Source organism: Chroicocephalus ridibundus, chromosome 7 (assembly GCF_963924245.1).
Source record: "Chroicocephalus ridibundus chromosome 7, bChrRid1.1, whole genome shotgun sequence".
Lineage (NCBI taxonomy): Eukaryota > Metazoa > Chordata > Aves > Charadriiformes > Laridae > Chroicocephalus > Chroicocephalus ridibundus.
In genome coordinates, this window is record NC_086290.1 from 56,879,084 (window position 1) to 56,901,226 (window position 22,143).

General features: G+C 48.4%; 1 protein-coding gene across 4 annotated transcripts in view; it reads left to right on the forward strand.

Moving 5' to 3' along the window:
* AP2B1 (adaptor related protein complex 2 subunit beta 1) overlaps positions 1-22,143 on the forward strand; it is an 81,184-nt gene that overhangs the window by 45,217 nt on the left and 13,824 nt on the right. For 3 of the 4 annotated variants that reach the window (XM_063341264.1, XM_063341265.1, XM_063341267.1), the window contains 4 exons: positions 7,848-7,889; positions 9,786-9,932; positions 11,240-11,385; positions 13,947-14,076. In XM_063341264.1, the coding sequence (XP_063197334.1) occupies positions 7,848-7,889; positions 9,786-9,932; positions 11,240-11,385; positions 13,947-14,076 (465 nt within the window). The remainder of the gene's footprint in view (positions 1-7,847; positions 7,890-9,785; positions 9,933-11,239; positions 11,386-13,946; positions 14,077-22,143) is intronic. The other variant, XM_063341266.1, reaches the window with a different exon arrangement.

A 22,143-nucleotide genomic window follows, 5' to 3' on the forward strand; every position in this document is an offset into this window, starting at 1 on the left:
ACTGAAATAAAACCTTCTTCCTCTGTCCTTACCAGTGTTCTGCCTGTTGGTGTATCAGCAGGCATCCTGGCTGTTGGTGTAGCAGTCCCTTCCTCTTTCTCCTCCGAATACTTTATCCACGCGCTTTTCTTTGTTATAGTGCTGCCTGATTCATTCTGCATTGAAGTTTCCCTCTCCATTACTCCTAAAGTCTTTTTTTTTTTTTTTTTTTAGTGGATTTTCTTTCCCTGCTTTGTTGGCAAGACTGAGGCCCCCATACCCTTGCATCAAGCATGGAGTGGGGTGAGCGGCCCCTCTCTCCTCCTCAAATCGGGCAGAGTTTACTTCACGTTGGACCCTTGTGCTAGTAGAAAGTAACCCCGTTTGGTTGTGGATGCCGAGGCAGCTGTCTTCCTCTGCGTGTGCTGCTCTGGTCTTTCTTTTCCCATCCCTCCTGTTGTCTTCGGGGTCTGAACAAGGGTACCGGAACCAAGCACGGCTGGGGGCTGATCTAAGAAAGGTTTATTGCATATACGCTTTCCCAGCAGGAATTTTAGTGTAATTTTTTTAAGGCTCCCGATGATGGAGTTTGTATCACCTCTGGTGCTGATCCCTGTTTTCTGCTCATCGCTAGCAGATCCCTTTCGGGTCTCAGGTGACCTGAGAGGAGACAAGGGATCACAAGATACTGGAACGTGGCATATCTCTGGATCATGCCTCTGGCGTTATCTCTCAGCCTGAGGAGGGACGTAAGTTCCTTTACTGTCAGAGCGGAGCAACCCTAAACCCCACTTCCATTTTCCAGGCAACTGTTTGATATGTAGAAAAGCCTAAAAACGCCTCTTGGTTCCAGTGGAAGAAAATGGTTTGAGTTGATGCATGAAATCATGGTCTGTGGCTGTGATGGCGAGATTGCGTCAGTGTCTCAAAGGCAGCTGAAGGTCTGGAAGAGGCTGCTGGCAGGATCTCAGCTGGTTTGTCACATTCACTCAGTGTCATGTGTTGATCCCCTCGGATACCTGTTGCAGCTCTCGTGTATTTGATAATGCCTCCTTTTCTTTGGAGGGGGTATCTGTCTTCGGAGGGATGCTCTTGCAGTGAAAGCCCCAACAGGACTAACCCAGAAAGATCAGCAGAAGCATTAACTTCCACGGCAAATGTCATTCTGCATTTCCATTTCTTAAACTGTGGGGTTTTTTCCTCCAGGCATTTAAATAGAGACTGCATGGTGTAAAACGGGATAAACATCAAATTAATCTTGTTCACTTGAATTTTCCTTAGCATTGCTAGATATTTATTCCTATAATCAGTGAGACTCCAGTTGCTTGATTCACACTTTCTTTAGTGAAGAACTCTTATTTTATCTCCATAGTGAGGCCTGTAATTGGTATTAAATGTAACATGCATGTTGTGCATGCACAGATGCTGAGCATGTGTTAACAATTTAAAAAAAAAAAAAAAGGAGAAAAAGGGCCTTTAGAACAAGACATGCTTTGCTTACAACCCCAGCAGACTCGCTGTGTGACTTACGGAGAGCTGTTGTCTAGTGAACAGAGCCAGCACTGAGTCTGCCCCGCGTTGTGCCCCCGTTTGCCACCCTGGGCAGATCTTGTTCTTCTCTGCTTTGCTTTCTGGTCTCTAAAATGGTGACCGATCCCACTGCTACAATGCTGTTTGAGATCTCCAGCTCCAAAACGTACAGTAATGACAGCAGACACTAATATGGAAGAAGGAAAACTTGCTTGGGCGGCAGATTGCCGGGTGCGGAGTTGTGCACGCTGAGAGCTGGCGTTTGATGCTTTTATCCCCTTAAAGCCGGCTCTAAGTGACTAAACTTCATGCAGATTATCGGCAGCCCTCCAACTCCTGGTTTACTGTTGATGCAGCACTTTGTAGGATATCTATCCGTGCTGTAACGAGACAGGGTCATTTTGCCTTTAAACTTGTTTGTATGTTTATTTGCCCTGAAAATGCGCGGGGCGTGAGAGCTCCGTGCTGCCCGGCACGCGGTGCGGCTCGCTGCGAGCCCGTGCGTTTAACGGGAGCCGGGCACTGTGGCCAGGAGCCAAGGAGGCTGGCTTTAAACCTGGAGGCAGAGCAGTAAATCTGTAGGAATGGACAGGCTTGGATTGTCTGTGCTGTAAGGATTTTATTTAATACTCTAGCTGCTCATCTACAAGAATATTATTGATTCAAGGCTGGCAGCTGGTCAGGCTGATTTATCTCCTGAATTGTAAAGCTGTTTGATAAACACTGGATATCCACAATTTTCTGTGTTACCTGGACTGGTTTGGGCTCTGCCAGGTGGAGATGTGCCCCCTCTACATAATGGGGTTGGATACGGGGGGGTCCGACCCCAGGGGTGTCTCCTGCATGGTTCAGTGCTGTGTCCCACCACTGCGCTTGCTGTGTGTGATGGGCTGGGAGCTGAGCGCTGGCTCACCCTCTCCCGTGGGCTGTCCTGGGCTCTGGGCACCTCTAGACTTGGCAGCCTGGGAAGAAATGCCTGCTCCGCACTCCTGCGTGCCTGATAAAGGCACTTCATTTACCTTTTCCTGGAACTACGGCGTGAGAGCGGCTATGGTAGGTCAGCCCCAACATCCATTTATGCAGTGGATGTGATGCTTCCCCAGGGTGTTCCTCCAGCCTCCGACGAGGAGCTGAGCGTCTCCTTTCATCTAAGCTGTTCTGGTTTTGAGCTACAAAGGACATCTGTTAGGATTTCTGACAAAGAGCATGTGTCCGTTGCTGGAGCAGCGCTCATATGGAAATAGAGCTCTTCTGGTGGGTCACTCATTCGCGTCTGATTTAAGGCTGGTGTTGCCGTAACAGTAACGGGACCACTAGAGCTTTGTACAGCTGCTTTTGTACACTTTAGAAAATGAAAATGGTCAGTACTTAGTTTCATTCGCTGATGGAAATCGTTCAGCAAGGCAAAGCATTAGTAATAAGTGCTACTGAAACTGGTGGCCGTGGTATTGGCAGCATGACCTGTCCTCCACCACCTTGTGACACAGCTGTCCTTGGTTTGGACCGTCACCCTCCTGCTCTGCAAGCCCGGCTTGGCAGCATGAAAACAGACACATAAAATAGGCAGCAAAGGAGGTACTGAAAATGCCTGTGTGTGAGCCACAAGCGGAGTCTGCAAGGAGATATCTGCAGGGGGTCAGAAGATGCAGACCATGCGTGATCCGTCCTGCGGTTAAGATGTCTCTAACAGGATTAGCCCAGATCAAGTGGCCTGATAGCAGCTGTGCTCTCAGCGTTTCAGTCCGCCCCATCGCCTGATTCTTGTTCGGTAAATGCCTCGTGTTCCTTGCTGCTGTGTTACGGAGTGCATGCTCTCAGCTGGCTCCTTGAGCTGTGACGCTTCACTCCTGGTTCACTCCTGGTTCGGGGTGGGAGGGAGGGAGGAGGCAGCAATTATCTCCTGTTAACCCGTGAATTACAGCTCCATGAACTGCAGAGCTGCCATGAAAGCTGTGGCTATGCTATGGACGCGAGGCAAAGCGGCTGCCGAGCAGTGGTTGTTGCAGCTCCTGTCCCTGTCCCCACCCTCCCTGTTATTTTTTCGGAGCTCCAAATGCCTCACGTCATGTTGCAGAAGTGATCGTAACCCCTCTGGATCACATGAACACCTCAGCAGAGTCACTTCATTGCGAGCTGCTGTTAAGATGCAAATAAAGCCTCCTAATGCAGTAACTCCAGCACTGCTGCACTTCGTAAGTCAGCATAACTGCTTACACGGAGCTGAAATTACGGGGCAAATGCTCTTCAACTGCAGAGCAGCTGCAACGCCATCCGAGCCAACTAATACAAAGTAAAGATGCCGATGCAGTTTGAGAAGAGGTGCTAGTGCTGGTTTTGTTGATACAGGGTCAGGCTCAGCCTCTTATTAAACCCATGTGGCTGCTTGAGTGCGGTTATGGCAGGATGGCTTTGGAGGGAATGAAGAGAATTCCTGTTTGAAGAACTTGATGTGTTTGTTGGCCAAAGGCTCCCTGTTCATCCCCTTCTCATCTCCTGCAGCTCTTCATACTGCACAGAAGCTTTGTGCTCTTCAGCAAGAGGCAAGCCTGCCAACCTTGGGCTCAGGATCAGAGCTTCGCAGTGCTGCAAGGACCTCTTGGCCATCAAGTGGCAGCCCCCCTCCACCCCACCTTCATAGCGAGCTTTTTGGCCTGGGTAGGGCTGGCAGCTGTATCCGTGTGGTCCTCTGCTCCACGGGGTTGTTTCCTGCTCTCCTGTAAGGCAGGTTCACGTTGTCCTTCGTACAGGAGGCCCTGCCTGCCCGTGAGATGAATGGAAACAGTTAACTGGAGCTGCCAGCCCTGGGGAATTGGTTCGGCAGCACTTCACGCCTGACTAATATCTGCTTCTTTCCTTCTGCACTCTGCCTGTCACTCCAGATGGGAGAGGACACTCCGTGGGTAATTGGTTCCTGTTCCCTCTGTCTTCCTCCTTCTCTCTTACTCACACGCGTCGCTGTTACCGTCTCTTCCATCGCTTTGAGTTCAGGATAAAGTTAGGTCTTGGGCATCTTGCAGGAGGATTGGGTAAACCAGAACTGTAGTTTCTGAATGGGGAAAGCGTTGGTGCTGTGGGAAGGTGACAGGCAAGAAAAATGGAAAAAGGGACTTCTGTGCTGCTGTAATGAGTATTGCACCCCAGATCTGATGTGGAGCTGATCAGTTATTAACTTTCCCCCCTTTAATTTCTGTTGGATGTGTTGTCACTTCTCTTTTCACTAGATAGGTGGAGCCAGCTCTGCCTGTAGGGACCTGGGGAAGCTGCCAGCTCTTTGGAGCTTGCTCTGCGGCTTTGGAGAGCACATCTGCAGTGCTTGGTCCCAAGCACAGGAGCCAAGAGAGCGGCAGGTTGCTGTGTGCAGACCCCTGCTGGGAGTAGAGCCGGACTTCAGGAGGAGCAGGTCAGAGCTTCCCGGCATTGGAAAGAGACCTTTTGTACCACAAAGCAGAGATGCTGGGTGAAATCTAGAAAAGTAAGCAGGCTCATGGTAAATTCTCTGAGCCAGTGAGGTTTTTTTTCTCTGCCTTTTAGGGGGTGAGAGCTGGAATCTCAACTCAAGACAAGCAATAAATCCAAATTCTACTTCCCCCCCCCAAGGCCTGACAGCTAGGGAAAATGGAAGACTTGTGGATAGCTTGAAGAACCCCAATATGTCATGCCTTTCCTCCTGCACAGTGAGTGCATGCAGATACCAGTGTAGGGGTTTCTTCCTAGCCTGCAGCTTCTTTTGATGAGTGTAGTAGGAAATGGTAGAATAGTTAACATCTGCCTTGATTATGCAGAATTATTCAGTCATTTCCATAATGTCCTTTGTAAAATGCTTGCTGCTTGATAAACTGGTCTTTCTCCTGCTTCAGACAACAGTACCAGAAGTTCTCTGTGCGTACAATAATATCTGGAAACAAACTGGATTCTTTACCTTTTTCTTCTTTTCCTCTGGACTTCAGTGCCTCTCGGTATAAAGCGTGAAGTTCATCTGCGTGCAAGACTATGAATAGGGATGAGGTGTAATAGTTGCATTTATAACTCCTCAGTGAGCCAGTAACAAGATGTAAATGATCTGATATATTAATCTAAAGCATGGCTTGGCTTAAAGAGCGGTCTGTAGAACAAAACTCCGCCAGGCTGTTTCAGCAGGAGAGACCTGACAGTGTAATAAGCCCTATTTTATAAGCTCAATATTAATTGGATTTGCATCCTCTGGCTGGCTTCCTTTGGTCTGTGACTGATCCTTCTTTAACTTTGGAATCGCTCACTCTTAAGCAAGCTAAGAAGACCTGGACTTGCACAGTGCAGTGCCGTGGGCAGCAAGAGGAATGGTTGCCGTATGAAGATGGAGCCATTGCAGAAAATCAGGGATGCCCTATACGTTTCTGCCATGACCTCAAGTAGGGATAAACTGGGTCTCACGCAGGAAAAAAGCTCTTAAGGCTTCTTAACAAAAGGCAAACTGTGTGTGATTTGTACTTCTCTAACACCTACTTATGGTAGCTAATATTGCATCAGGTGGCTCCTCGGGGCGCTAGGGGAAGGAGAGATGCCAGGGGACAGGAGGGGGGTCCAGAACAGCACAGGGATTTGTCAAATTTTACGGGTTTTTTGGTGGCTAGTTATCATCTGGTAAGTCACTGCCTTGCAACTCTGCTGCTGTTCTCGAGGCATTTTATCCTTTTTGTCTGTGTTCTGAGGGAGAGAAGGGTGAAGCTTTATGGCGTCTCTTGACCAGTGTAAAACACATTTGCCGTGAGATCCCCCGGGGAGCAGGCTGGCGGGGGCCAGAACAAAGTTGAATTTCCAAGTCTTTTGTGCAGAGGCAAATGGTTGGAGCCTCCTTAGGTCTAAGCACATGCACTCCTGGGACCTTCTGCTTTAGCTCTGTGGGTGCATTTTTTTCAAGATCTTAACACATCAGTGTGTATCTGAGCAACATACCTAAAGGCTTTTTTGACCCAGTTTGTCAAATGCTTTTTTTAAAACAAACAAACTCCGGAAACCCTAGTCAAATGGAAGAGCAAAGCCATCTACGAGGCGAGCTGTGTTGTTCTGGCCTCTTAGTCCAGCCTTTTCCCTGGCTCCTACCTCGCCCCTGCGCTTGCCCTGTGCTCTGTGCACGTTGTTGGGGCACGATCCTCGTCTGAGGGTGACCAAAAACCCCACCCTGTACTAGGCAAAAAACTACCACGGTCTCCTGAACAAAAGCCTGGGACACGGATAAGCCTGGGGAGGTCTCTGTAGTGAATAACGGCCGCAGATCTGTGCTTGTTTCCTCCTGGCTGTCAGTCATCTGTCGAGTGCTTTATAAATATTCACAGGAGTGATGTTGTGCTCGCAAACAGCGCTTGTAGCCAGCTTTGGAGTCCGTCCTGATCACTGAATTCTCTCAAGCATGTAGAATGGTGTGTATGTTTAAAATAAAATGGGCTGTATCCCTGAGGAAGTGGTCCGGGTGCTTTGTAAAGGGAGTTCGTGGTAGGACAGCTTCTAGGTGGGCTGCAGGGTGGTCTGGCAGGAGGGCTCCAGGGAGGATTCAGTGTTTATGGAGGGTTGTGCGGGTGGTACCCAGTGGCTATTTCAGTCCCTTCAAGCTGTAGCTGTGTAGCTTGGCAGAGATCGTTCCTGAAATATCCTAGTGCACTGTAAGGTCTCTTTACTATTTGAGTGGCCCATTAGATCGTGAAGCTGGTTTTTTTTCCTGTCTAAGGGAGGGGAGCATCTTCAAAGGGAAGAGAAAGCCCACCTATCTGAGCTGTTGTAAGAGCCGGCACGCATCCCGTTCTCTTTCTTCCTTGTTATTGAAAAGAGCCGCATGTCAGAGGAACGTAGCCAAGATGCATTGTGTTTTCCCGTAGCTCGTAGCTGTTCCCTAGAAAACTAAAGCTTTCGGGAAGTGAGCTTCCTGTCAGTTTTATTTTTACTCCGTTTCACAGTTACCCCACTGGGTTTTATGGAGCTGCTCAGGGCTGCTGGCAGCCGGCGCGGTGGGTTGAAGGGAAAGCACTGATGCATGAAACGTGAGGAATTGCGCAGGGTTTGTGGTGCAGGTGACAGGGGGGGATGAGGTTTTGTTCTTATTAACCTGCGAAACGCTCCTGTCCGCAGTAGGTGCGTGAGGTTGTTCTCCAAATAGCTCTGCTCACACACCAGCAAAAAAACCAAACACCCCACCGAACCCTCTGTTCCCTGTGCTTTCCCATCATTGCGTTTCTATCTGTCCTGTACGCGGCAAGCGAGTGGGCCGTGCTCGCAGCAGTGCGGTCAACTGAGCTCCACTCCGGCCATCTGACACCTGGCTTAAATGAACTCGGTCTTTCTCTCCTCTCTCTCCTTCTCTCTTTCAGCTTGGCAGTGACCTTGGCGGGGGCATTGGAGGAAGCCCGGCAGTAAGTGCCATTCCATTTTTTTCCCCAATTTAAAAAGCTGCTCACAGCTCAGGGTTTTTTTAAATACAATTTCACCCATTATGTGCCGGAAGATGCTTAAATCCCTGAAGAAGTTTGACAATGGACAACTGTAACCGAAACACGCAGGTCCCAACCCATGTTGCTTTGAGTCCAGCTGCCACCTGGGCTTTCCTAAGAGCAGCCAGGGCCAGAGCTTTTGACTCCATCTGCTCAGCTCTTCTTTCTCAGAGCTTTTGGTTTGAGCACCAGTGTTAACGCTGGCAGTACCCCAGGCCTTGTGCAACCGCTTTGGTAGCTGAAAGGCGGAGGATGCTGACCTCTCTACTCGCAAAGCCTGTTCTGTTGTAACTCTAACCCAGCCTCACCCCAGGCTTGTCTGAACTCAGTGCTTTTCTCCTCCCAAACACCACATAAGATTTTTTTTTCCTGGACATCAGGATCAGGTGATTTGAGCTTTCCTGCTACGCGTGGTCAGTGCTGGGCTCTGCCTGCCACCGGCCGCCTTCTCTGTGCCTGTGACTTGTGAGTGTCCCAGTGCCTAGAGTGCTTGCCCGGGATATGGGAGACTTTCAGGCTGCTTCCAAAGCACCCTTGCCTTCAAATGCATACCGGCTTCTTCCAGGAAAGCATGGGGAAAGGATGCAAGATGACTTGGAGACGTGGTGGGCAGGAGGGAGTGTGCCTCCAACCCACAGCCAAAAGCAATCTCCTGGAGGAAGCTCCAGTCCCTCCTCCCAGGACTGCGTAGCCAGTAATTCAGTGAGGAAAGCATACTCAGTTCTGGAGTGAGGGCTTTTCAGAGACCCTTGTTACGGCTGCAGTCATTCTTTCTCCTTCTTTCCCTGTGAATCTTGCATTCCTTTCTAACTTCAGCAGGAGGGCAGAGGAGAGCCGGTGGTACAGGATACCTGTAGCCCCCAGGCAGCACGCACCAGGACACAGGAGATATTTACTCTGTGGAGATCGTACCTACAAAACCAGGTCTCTGCCTTCCCGGGCCAGCGTAAATCCACCAAACAGTTCTGTAAAACCACCGGTGTTCCCTGTCCAAAGGGTCAGTTGAAACACCACATCTCAGGTGCTTTCCTGAACACAGGACAGCACTGAGACTTCAGACCCGGACCAGTCACCAGGATTTCCTATTGCCTGCCTTAGTCGTTCTGCCTCTGAATCCTGTTCCTCGAGCACGTAATTCTTCCTGCTCACAGCAAAGAGAATTTGGGAGCCGAACTTGAGTGTGACTGTCCCACCTGCAGCTGGGCACCTAAAGGTTAATATTCCAGTTTGGTGCCCTCATTTTAAGTCCTGAGACAAAAGGATTGCCCTTTTTGCGGAAAGGTTGTCTTCTGACAGGCAGAGACAACTAGTTCTGCTTCAGATAATGAAGTTTTTGGACCACAGTGCTGAGAATGCAGAGCTCTGGCTTTGGGTGGGAGTACACAATACGGTCATGACTCCCTTGCTATCTCTGGGTATGCAAAATCTTGCAGATTCCTGAAGACTGACGTAGTTGGGGGAAGATTTGAGGCATTTTTTTCTTTTCCCTGGGTTTATATAGTGTAGATCCACAAAACATATTGTCTTTACAAGGAGGAGAGGTGGAGAAGAAGGATTCCTCTACAGTGGGAATTGATAACTGGAGCTATAAAAATGATGTTAAAGCCACTGCATGGTTGAGGTGACAGCCGAGCGTAGGGATTAGTTGCCAAGAGCTTTGGAATTCAAATGCATTATTTAGCACTATTGATAATTCAGCGGGGAAGCTGCAAACGGCTTTAAAATATTTAGGATATTGCCCGAGTTCATGCTTTATTTAATAAGTGGTGTTCTTCATATGCGATGTTAATCAGTGCCTCTTCTTTCTAACCCCTCCAGGTGGGGCAGACCTACATTCCTTCTTCTGTGCCAGCCACCTTTGCCCCTTCACCCACCCCAGCAGTGGTGAGCAGTGGACTCAATGATCTCTTCGAGCTCTCATCTGGTATAGGCATGGCTCCTGGAGGATATGTGGCTCCGAAGTCTGTACGTAAGGAAAAGGAATCATCCTCAGTACCTCGCCTTACCTTAGGCTACAAGAAGTCTGAGGTTGCTCGCTTGCCCCCTTTGCTGTGGGTCTCTGGTACTATCGAGACACCTTAGTTCAACTCACCCCATTAGGGATGCCCTGGGTTTTTCCCAGGTGAAACAACAGTGTGTTGGAGAACGTGTTAGTTATTAGTTACAGACTTCTGGGTTGGTTTGGTTTTTTTTTCAGCGGTTCCCTCATTTTGCCTGTAACAATATCACTTTAAAGAATGGCTTATATACAATATGAGAATTTCAGTTTTGTCAGAGCAGCTTTCCTGGAGACCTACTTCTTAGCAAGTTTCCCCGAGAAACTGAGGGCAGGATACAATTTGCTACAACTTTCATAGAAGATTCGTTTATTTGGAGGAATCCAATGTGACAGTGAAGATAAAATCACATGCTTGGGATGAGCGTGCCGCAGTGTAATGCGGATAAACGCTCTGTTAGTGACAGCGATGGCAGATGCACTGACTGAAGCGTGCTTAGTCTGAAGGGTTCGTGAGATGCAGAACATGGTTCTGGTAACCGGCTGTGGAGCAGCCACAGGGACCTCAGGATTAGCCTTTCGTGCCTGAAAGGGAATAAACAAAAATTAGCATTCTTGTTAAATAGTCAATAGATGAATAAACTAAAGTCATCCTACGAAATCTAGGATCTCCAGGTACTGCAGAGCATGCTCAAAGCCTTTGGTCCTCAGCTGCTTGCAAGCATTACACCACATATAAAGACCCAAGTATGAAAGAACCCAGTCGATTTGCGCTAAGTGCTTCATTTTGCACTACTCAAATTTGAGTCTGAGGTTTTCCCACGAAGATGATTTGGGAATCCAGAACCCAAACAGCTAATCGTATGGGCCCTGTGATTTTATTTGGTTCAGACTTCAGTATTGTCCTGCCTCTAATAGCCCAACAGATCCTTGGAGAAGCCTGTCCATCAGCAGACCTGGTAAGTCTCGCGTTAGTCTGATGGACACAAGCCTTCACTCTTTCTTGTGCGCACTAATGTTGTAGTGTATTTGAGTTCTTATGTGAGTGCTGTGAGCACGGATTAGGAGCAGCAAGCTTGTTTCTCAGTGGTGAGCTTGATCCTTTCAACACCCCATGTCGTGTCTTCCCTGTAGTCTTTCTTTAGCATTTGTGGGCTTAATGTGCCAATGTAGCTGGGTTTCCAAACTCAAGGCTTTTCTGTTGTTTGGAAAACTCTGCTTGCTTGTTATCTTCAGATCAGACTTCTCATGCTGAATGACATCTCTTGTGCTCAAGGTTTGGTTGCCTGCAGTGAAGGCGAAAGGATTGGAGATCTCGGGCACGTTCAGTCACAGGCAGGGACACATCTACATGGAGATGAACTTCACCAATAAGGCTTTGCAGCACATGACCGACTTTGCCATTCAGTTCAATAAGAACAGGTAAGAAATCAACACGCTTTGTCCGCTATGTTAAAAAGTTTGTGTGCTCCTATGAAAGGAGTCTGTGTCTGCACCGCTAGGTATAGGGAGGGCTTTTATGTAGGTACCATAATGCAGTCATGGAGACAGCTGGATGACACAGCCTGAACTCCCCATCGCCCCACAGTTGTGTGAAAGGGCTGAAAGTACAGACTGATAAATCTGGGAGGAAACAGGCAGCCGACAGTCCCGTTTGTTCTCCTAGCTCTGAAACAGCATCTGCCCCATTTAATCTCTGCCGAGTTTTAAAGCAGCCTCATGAGTTGTTAGGCGGGTTAGTGGTTTTATAGCCAGTAAGTGCCCCGAGGAAAACAAGAGCGTAAACAGGCAAGCATTTGAGCTGCACAAGTATCAATCCTTAATGCCTCTACCTCCTGACTTAATTGCTGTGCTGCCCCTCAGACTGTCTGCAAGTATGGGTCTCGTTAATAAAGCTATTTGTCAGTGAAGAAATCGCAAGGCAAGAGCCTATGGCACATGTTTTGCCTGTAATTGGCAGCAGAACAATTTTGTCAGAAGGAGCAGCCACTCGAATGTTTAGAGCATACAGATTGTTCTCAGAAACCCGTCTCAGGCAAAAGGCATGACATGGCAGTACAGCCCCGGCATCTTCCCGCAAATACCTTCCCAGTCAGAGAGCTTATCGGCTGGTTTGCTGTGTGTTACCTTGAGCAAGGACCAGGCTGGTTCTTACCAAGACTGTAAATAATATCTTGTGTCTGAAATGTTCCCCATGTTTCTTAATATCCCTTCACTGGAAAAGGGCTCTCTACACTGAGGATCCAGTGAAAGCATCTCTTTAATACCACTGTTAGCCTTGCAAATTTGGGATTTCTTGGGACGAATAATATTTACTTACAAAAGACATTATGCTAAGTAAGTCTCAGTAAATGTTCTCCCTGGACTGCTATATTTTCTGGAGAGTTTTGCTAAGCTGCTATATGCAAATGTTTCATGCAAATTGGCCTGAAAAAAAGCCGTTTTGCTTGTGATTTTTTTCCCCCCCCCCCCCCGCCCCATCAGGCTGCGTTCTAGCCACACCTATGTGGTACTTCTGAAGGATGTAAGAAGTTTAAATACTGTACAGTAAAACAGTACATACAAAATTTCTTCTTTTGCAGCGTACGGGCGCATGCTCTGTATGCAATTTACTACTATTTACTCTTCTACAAATACTGTTCTCGTGTCACCTGTGCTTTCCAGTGTGGCTGGTGCCTTGGAAAGAGCTGCAGTGGGCTGGCTCTTTGGGTTTAAATAGTAAGGTTTGTGACTGGGAGTTTTCTACTGCTTTTCACCCTCTCCTGCCGCTGCTAATGGCATTCACTGCAGTCTTGGGATAAAACATTAAAAAAAAAAAAAAAAAGATAGCTAAAGCTCTGGTGTGCTGAAATATCACAGCCACTTTGTAGCTTTCTTTTCCCTCTGAGGCTAAGGGAAAACACTAGGTCTCATGTTCCCCAAGGTGAAATGGCTGCAGAAGGCAAATCACGCGGCTAGGCCCCTGCTGAGAATATTCTTTTTTCAGCTCCCTAGAGCTGAAAACTGAGGAGAACAAAGAACGGGGCATCTTCTGATTTCTGAAAGTGACGTACCCAATGCACATGCAGCTGACTGTGCAGAGACACTGTCGGTTTTTTAGTGCATAAAACAAAAATACACACCTCTGCATCTTTGTTCCTGTAAATGCTCTATCACCTCTGAGTTAACGTGAATTCCGCTAAAGGGAAATGCGGTCGCAAGTGGACACCAAAACTGTCTTGTGCATCTGCGCTTCCATCTGCTTTAGAAGAGAAGCCGGTACATAGTTCAGAAGCGTTATGTTAAATTCTAGCTGCTTTTCCTCTTCGCCACACTAACTAGAGGTGCCCGGGGAATTAAATGCCTCTTGGACTGAAGGAGCAAGTAAACATTCGCTTTGCTATGGTGGTATACGTCCTCAGCTGAAGGAGTCTCAAAGCAAGCAACAGAGCCAGATGCTGTCATTTGGGACCAGACAGCTGGCTGCATTGATTCTGTCACTCTGTGATTTCTTCTACCGTGCTCTCTCACAAACCCCGTACTCCTTCTTGGATATCTGTTTGTTCTGTGTTGGCTCCCGTTCCTTCTTCCGTAGCCCCCGACGACATAACAGCCATGCAGGGTGTGATACGCTCTGCTCGCAGAATTCCGCAGCTCTGTGAGAGCGAGCCAGCAGAGCTGAGTCTGAGTCCAGGTGCTGCTCCCTGCTGAGCCGGCTGCTGCCCAGCACGTAGACCAGTGCCGTGGGGGTAATGGAAGAGATCCCAGATGCTGGTCCCCTGGGCAGGGTGGTGCGTGTTGTCAGGGAGACCAGCCTGATTGAGTTTCCTGTGCCTTGTCCTACTTTGAGCGTCTGCTGGTTTGAGCTGTGTTCCTCCTTTGGAGTAACAGCAGAGGCAGCTCAGGAGTAATGGGAAGACGAGCCAGCTCGTGTTTGGCAAGAAGGGAAGAGGTTTTGGGCAATGGAGTGCTGCTCTCATCACCTCTGTTTTTCTCTTGCCCAGCTTCGGTGTCATCCCGAGCACCCCGTTGGCCATTCACACGCCTCTGATGCCAAACCAAAGTATTGATGTCTCCCTGCCCCTCAACACCCTGGGACCAGTCATGAAGATGGAGCCTCTGAACAACCTCCAGGTAGGGATTGTCTCGTTCGCGGCAGGGGGGAGATCAGCAGGTGCTCAGCCCAGTTTGTTTGGCTCAACGCAATGTGGTAAGACTCTAGTAACAAAATACCATGCGTATAGGGTAAGCAGACAGACCTCCTGGGTGTGGGCCATGAGTCTGGGCAAAACTTCTTCCTATTCCTTTTTCTAGTCTCCTCCGGGAGGACTGAAGCAGACGTTTCTTGAATTTTGTGAGTTTGCCTCCTCAAACACCTCAAACCCACTGCTTGCATCTGTGTAGACCGAGGTCTTTGCCTGCTCCAGTAACACTTCTGTAAACTGGGCACAAGGTTTGGTTGGGCTTAGGAGCTGGTCTGAACGGAGAAAGTGCATGCCTGTGGTGGGGCAGGCAGCGAGAGCTGGCGGCAAGAATTGAGGCAATTAAAGGAATTGCAGGAAAGGTGGCAACTGCTGAGTGATTAATATTTCTCTAGTGCTCTTAACTTCCAGGGTGCTTTACAAAGGCATTGGCACATCCCTGCCCCAGATAGCTTAATCCAAGGCAAACAAGATGTGTTCCAGGAAAGGCACAGGAGAAGTGACGTGATCAGATAATGTTTCATTAATGAGGCTGTCGGCGCGTGTCAGGGACAGCATTCCCTGGAAGAGGCTTTTTGTCAGGTTGGGCTGCCAATCTGATAAAGGCATGACAGATCCAGGGAGTTGGTCCCCTCTGGTTTGGACCAGAGACTGTCTCCGTCAGTCCTGGCATGCCTTGGGGTGTTGATCTTGAAGAACTCATCAGGAGCAGTTCTCCCTGGAGGAGGCTCTTCCCACTGCTGCCATGTGCAGCTGCCCTGGAGCGGAGCTCAGCGAGTGACTCCTGCCTCTGCTCTGGGTAGCTGGGTCCTCCAGGATGATTTTCCCTGTATCCCAAAAGTGCGGTTAACTTGCTCTGTAGCACGTCTCGCTCGCATCAAGTCTCCAGGAGATGGAACTAGGTTGGGTTCCTGTAGCGTAGCAGCCCATAGGGGGGAATATTTTGAAACTGCTCATTCTCTTTTTAGATTAAGAGAATGCAATGGAAGTTACTATTTATTCTGCCTGAGCAACTGTTTTTTCCCTTCTTTTGACTTCCATTCTGGGGCTTATGACTTATTGATGAGTCTTTGGGCAAACAGCTTGAAATAGCTTCTTTGGCGCTCAAACGAGCAGTCCTACACTCCGGCTCTGAGCTCAGTCATGCGACTGGGGGAGCATGCGGGCAGGGAGTGAATTACATGTGCTTGTCTTCCACAGAGGGCCCTTCCAGCTTGTGGGAAAGCTGGATTCCCTCTGCGTCCAGCTCTCGAGGATGTGGTTGCAGGCACTGCATTTGGGTCAGCTGTGGTCAGAGCCTTCTGCTGTGAAGCAAATTTGGAAGTCTATAGGAAGCGACAGTCCGGATCTGCCTCCCTAGCGCCGGGGACTCTCTCCATGAGGCATTCTCAAGTTGCTGCCTCCTTTGATCGGGAAGGAGGTGAAGTATTTGGGTTATTGAATCTCTGAAGGAATCAGAACGCGGTTTGTTTTCTTGTAGCATCTTCTGCTAGAACAAAGCAAAGAGAAAAGATGCGAGGAAACCTCCAGCTACCTTATACTGAGACAGCGGAGCATTCATTAGTGCCAGACTTAGTTGCTAATTTGCTAGCGCGCTCATTGCCATAGAAGTTGGCTGCCCTTTTACAATTGGGGAAGCTGCCATATGGAGTAATAGTATATTTCTCTGCAAAGAGTTGAATCATGATAGCAGATGCCAAGTTAAAAAGAGCACTCCCCTTACTTTTTTGACAGCAGTGGGTTTGATGGAGATCTGTCGTTGCCCTGACAGCCAAGGCTCTGGTTTTGTTTTGTGAGTTCACGTAGGAATTATCTGTCTTGAAACATTCAGAGAGCGTTTTGGTGACCTACTTAGGCAACAACTTATAGCATAATATAGGAGTAGAGAATACAAATGTTCCTGTATTCATTGAAGAACCAAAACACTCATCAAGTTGAATTTGCTTAATGTGTTTTTTCTGAGCTGGGGAACTTTGAAGTAGATGCGGGGCTGGTTCGAACCTGAGGACCTTATGTTCATCTCCTATTTCTGGTGGGGATTTTTTGTTTTAGTAACAAGAAAAATAAGTCCTGAAGTAACCAAACTGATAGCTTTCAACTTTTTGTCATGTTAATTAGGAACTTCAAAGACTAGTTGTACCTTCCTTAGGCAACTATTTCAGAAGTAATGAATTCCAGTCTTGTTCAGGTTATTTTTACTACCGTCTCTAATCTTTCACCCAATACAGCTGGTTTAGTCTTAACATTTATAATCATGGAAAGAGACTAAAATATTTGACAAGTTAACAAAAAAGCCATTTTTACAAGAAGGTGAGGAAGACTGAAATATTGTCAGAGGCTTACTTGGGTAAAAGGTAACTATAATTCCCATCTGAAGAGTCTTCCCTGTTTGCCAGTCACCTCGCATCTGGTGATAATGAATAGTGGGCTTCTCCCTCCCATCCCAAAGCAGCGACGATACCTTGATTGATAATCTGACCTGTTGGCTGGGGTTCAACCCCCGCTGAGACAAGCCGAGGTCAGGCTGGGCACAGCGCTGTAGTGCTGAGCAGACTCCGTCTCTGCTCTCTGCTTCGTCTCTTTTACATCTTGCAGATTAAAAAGCTGTTGTCAGAATGCCTTTGGGATACGCCTCTTGCTAAAGGGAGTCTGACGTAGTCATTTATGTGCTGCTAATTTACAGAATCACAGAATGGTTCGGGTTGGAAGGGACCTTAAAGATCATCTTGTTCCAACCCCCTGCCCTGGGCAGGGACACCTCCCACCAGACCAGGCTGCTCCAAGCCTCATCCGGCCTGGCCTTGAACCCCTCCAGGGATGGGGCAGCCACAGCCTCCCTGGGCAACCTGTTCCAGTGTCTCACCACCCTCACAGTAAAGAATTTCTTCCTGATATCCAATCTAAATTTACCCTCCTTCAGTTTGAAGCCGTTACCCTTTGTCCTATCGCTACACTCCCCGATCAAGAGTCCCTCCCCGTCCTTCCTGTAGCCCCTTCAGGGACTGGAAGGGGTTTTAAGGTCTCCCCAGAGCCTTCTCTTCTCCAGGCTGAACAACCCCAACTCTCTCAGCCTGTTGAACTTCTGCTGGGGGACACTCTTGCTGTGCCTCGTCAGCATTTCAGAAGCTTCCTGGCACTTGTGGGTGCTGTGGTCCCCCTGCCCAGAGCTGCCTCTGCAGAGCACAGCACCCGTAAGCGATAACAAGCTCTTGCCCAAAGGTGTGTGAGAGGCTGTGTTGAGCTTCACAAGTATCTGGTAGCTGGGTCTCGTTTGCCAGCCAGGGGGGCGGCTCTGGTAGTTGTACAGGCTTGTTTGGGTCCTGCAGTTGCCTTTTCACAGTCAGAGCGGTGAAAGCCCTCTGATGACATGTACGCTGTCAGGCTGGTGGAAAACATGGGGTTGATGGGGTACCTTTGCCACCACGTGTATGAGACCTTGACCTCCTGAAGAGGACGACAGGTTCTGAAATACGGATTTTGCGTTGATGAGGAATCTTCTCTCCGGATACTTCTTCAGCTTCAAGTCAAATTTGGAGTAAGAGAATGTCTGGGTTGAAAGCCTTTCTATGCTAAAGAGAACCACTGTTCCTAATAAATGGCTGTGAAATGCCGTGAAATCAGAATACCCGATTTGTTCATTTGGGTACACATGAATTGCTCCCCTAACCCTGGAAGTGGGTGAAGTGGAGCCAGCCTGCTGCCAGAGTTTGGAGCTCTGTCCTGGCCTGTCAGGGCGTGAATACGGCAATCTCTTCTCTGAGATGCTAACCGCTTGCAGGAGGTGATAAAATCGAAAACAAGCTGCAGGGACTCCCAGAGCAGTAGCGAGTCTGCCTGAGCCCAGAGCGTTGCCGTTCTCTGGGGACCCGCATTCAAAATTGACAATCAATGTGTTGTGTTCCCCAGCATTACCTGCTGTCAACTGCCAGGGCTGTTTGTTGCAGATACTGAGCATGCAACTGAGAGAAGCATGGCTTCAGTTTCCAAAAATGCCCGCAAAAGGACCTGGCGAGTACTGAAAGGGAAGGATCTGCCAGCTGCATTTCTTCCTGAAAAGTGACACTTGGAAACGCAGACCTCTCCCTTGCTGCTGAGCAGTGTGAGGTGCAGAACACTTTTCTTTCTTCCAGTGAGTTTGGCAACACATTTCTATAAAGGCAGGTGAAGGTGCAGCTTCTTCATTGAGAAAAGATCGGTGTTGCTAATGCACTAGATCGTATCTGTCCTTCTGCGCTCAGTTCTGCTGTAGCTCATCACCTGTGCTCCTCCACTCTCCAGTGTCGTGCAATGCAGAACCGCTGGAGCTCTCCTTCATCAGAAGTGTTAATGTATCCCGGGTCGCAAATGCAGAGCTCTCCGTGCTTGGAAACAGATTTCACACTTTCAACTCTCCATAAAAACAAGGCTGAGAATCGGTGTGAGCGGCCAGTCCAGCCGGCACATGTTCTCCCTTCAGAGCCTGCTTGATAAATGGCCCAATATCTGCCTGGGTGGGAGCTCTGTCAAGATTACTGGACCAAGCACCACCGAACAGCCTTGGGTGGCTGGATGTGGAAGGTGCTTTCAAGGTTTGTTGCCTAGGTTATTTTTTTAACAGCCTCTACTAGTGAGAGTCTTATTCCAGCAGAGAAGCCTCCTGGGAGCTCCGGGAATTAAGGACTGGGATCACAGCTTGGCATCTGCGGCCAGTTCCTAGCTCAGCTGCGGAAAGCTGTTGGCTTGCCGATTAAGGGCAGGGCCGCCACATGGTACGGCGCGCCTGATAAAAATGTACGTTTTGAACTTCCAAGCACGGCCAGGCACACATTAGAGCGTAACCCTCCCAGTAACTGCCTGTTCCCTGACGGCTGACGTCGGTGACGTGCCCGGAGATGACGGCTGCAGCCAGGGGCACAGACCCGGCCTCGCTGTCTGCACACGACGCCGCTGCCCAGGCTCCAGGCTTGTGCCTGTAGGTAGAGCATCCGAGTGGGATGCTCGTAGGATCCTGAGAACCCTACCTGTCAAACAAAATGAAGTGAAGGAGCTAACACTCCCTGGGGGCATCTGACAGCCAGAGCAGCAGACTGTCACAGAATAAACCATGACCTTGTGCTGGCAGAGGTAAAAAAGACTCTGCAGAGGAGACGACTTCTTGCCTTAACAGTTTGGCGGCTACCAGGCTCTAAAGCAAAACCCAACTTGAAGTAAATCCTTAATTTAGTGTAGGTGCTAATGGGATTCCAAGTGGGTATGTTGTGTACTTGCTGCTGATGGAAAGCATCTGTGTTGCTTTCAGACTTGACTTTGAAAGTCGGTTCTTATGCTCAAGTCTGGGATTTAAAGCATCAGAAACCTACACTGTTGAAGAAAATAACTTAGCGTTGTTCTTATGAGGTGCCTCTTCCCCCAAATACCATGTGTTGGCTATCAGAAGGTTACGCTGCAAGAAAGGACACTGCAAGAAGGGTGCTCGAGCTGCAAGGTGAGCAAAGGGCTTCCAGGGGTTATTTCTAGAGGTGCTGCTTCTCTAGTCAGATCATGAACAAGGTGTAAGTGATTGGGAACCCTGTTCCGATTTTTAGTGGGCTCACACCTTTTCAGTGGTGAAGCATCACATGAAATCTGGCACCATTTCACTTGTATCCCTCAGAAGCGTCGTAGTTTGCTTGACTAAATTCAAAAGGTAGTAATTTTATTCTTTTTTCCTCCTTTCAAAAAGAATCGCAGATGGAAAGCCATTTTTGCTTAAAATGCTTCTGTTCCAACTTTCAAATGTCTGAAGCTAAAGGTCTTGCTGAAGATTTAATGGTTCATGTCCTGGTTGGCAGGTTCAAGCTGCAAAGCCACAGGCAAAGTTAGTCTGGACTGGAGGATTTATTGAATGCAAGTGGAGGTTCCTTTCAAGAATGCCAAACGTGGAGAGGCTTCACAGCTACTGCTATCGCTTTAGGTGTCATCGGTTGTCTCGGGTCCATGTTTCCACCTAAGGAGCACTGGACTTTCTTGGCAAGTGGCTATTTTTAGCTACTCAGTGTCTCACTCCTCCTGCTGTGGGTCTGCTTTCTGCCTGCATTTGCTTTTGTAGGCTGTCAGATGGCATTGGGTGCTCCTGATGTGGCAGGGCAAAGGTTGACGCATGACCTTGGAAAGCTGTTATCAACGGGTAGGGCCTCTTAGCCTCTTCTTGCTGCGAGTTTCCCCATCTGGGTATCTGCAGGTGCCTTTTCATGGACCAGGTCTTGGAGACAGTGCGTGCATGGCTGGCTGGGGCAATACGTGGTGTTGAGTGATGGAAGCAAGTCTTGAAGAGCTTACCAGTCTTGTCCCGGTGCTGTAGGTTTAAGGGGACACTGGCTTTTTCCTTTCCTGTTTGCAAAAATTATTTGTAACAGCTGGTTTCTGCATCATTACAGATACTTGCAAGGTGACACGTGATGACATTACCAAAGCCAGTGATGCAGGTTGGGAGGAAGGCTGGCGCGTGGCTTGCTTTTCTTTGCTGGGAAGAAATTGCACTTCAGAGCATCTTAATTGGGTAGCTCTCCAGAGTATAGCCAAAGCAGCTTACTCAGTGTGTTTCTGCAGAGTTGAGAAGCAGGTCAGCAGATACCTTTTTATAGCATTCTTATAACTGCAGGGACAGGGTTAGCATATTAATTTGGAGTGTGTCTCTAGAACCGTGACTGGAGAGAAGGCGCTGCTTTCCAGCCCCTCTTGTAAGAAACTGCTGTTGTATGGCAACAACAATTAGCTACAAAAGCTAAGTGATCTCTGTTGTTTTAAGGCAAGGCAATTAATCATTAAATCGGAGTTGGAAGAGATCTTAGGTCATGCAGTGTAGTCCCTGCTATGCTTTGTTTTGCCACAGTTCCTCGTATTGAGAGCATTGTCAAGGCTGATTTTAAATACTCCGGGCGCTGGAGCTTCTCTCTTCCTCAGGAGGATTTTGTGCTGCTTAGTAATTCTCACTGTCAAGTTTTCCCAGCCGTTTAGCCTGAATTTTTCCTCTTCCTGCTCATCTCCATGACTTATATTCAAACATAGCATCCGGAATGGCTACACTGCTGTCCCTTCCCCAGCTCTCTCCTCCCAGATTGAGGTGTGTTTTTGGCTACTCCTCCGGTTGGGTCAGTCACATCTTGCAGAGGTGAATCACTTGGCTCCATCCACTGAACTGCTTTTGCCCCTCCAGCTTTGGTACCTCTAACTCAGACACCAGACGCTCCAACGTGTGAGTGTGACACCAGCAGTCGGAGCACGTGACACCTCCCCATTACAGAAAACCATTTCCTTTTTTCTTTTTTTTTTTTTTTCCTAGGTTGCACCATCATTTACATGGTTTTAGAGGGCTTTAAAATAATCCCTTCTTTAAGCTGGTTTGCACTGTGGGAATTAAATATAAGCCGCTACCTTTAGCGATGGCTGAAAGTCGAAAGCCCACAAGCTGTCACATCTACATTTCTGCTGCTCTTTGCGCTTCTGGGACTTTCCCAATTGCTACAAGACTTCATTCGGGAGCTTCATCTCCTACCGCTTGTCCTCTGGCTTTCACGCATGTCTGGTCAGCCGACTGGTGTTTGAATTATCTGCTTTATTCCCCTCCCTTGTCTATCCACAGCTGTTTTAACCGACATTTGGGGGTGTCATTCGAAACCTGCCACCCTGGGACAATAGATTTTCTCAGCAGAACACTAATGTATGTAATTATTAATGTGAATGGAGTTTGTCTTGGCATAAATCTTTGTAGCAGCAAATTAATTTCTTTGGCTCAGCATTTAGCACGGTCTGGTTTGTGTTTCAGCTGGGTGACAAATTGGAGAACTCCTTGGATTTTTCAAAGGAACTAGGCGCTCCAGCGGCTCCTGACGTTCAGGGCTCCCCACACGACCTCGAGTTCAGGTCTCTTTCACAGGCTAAGTTCCCTTCGTCGCAAGCAGTGGCAGGTGTCTGCTGAACTGTACTCCCGTGACAGGCTATCTCTGCGCGGGATGATGTGAGGAGAGCGTGAGAGGCATAG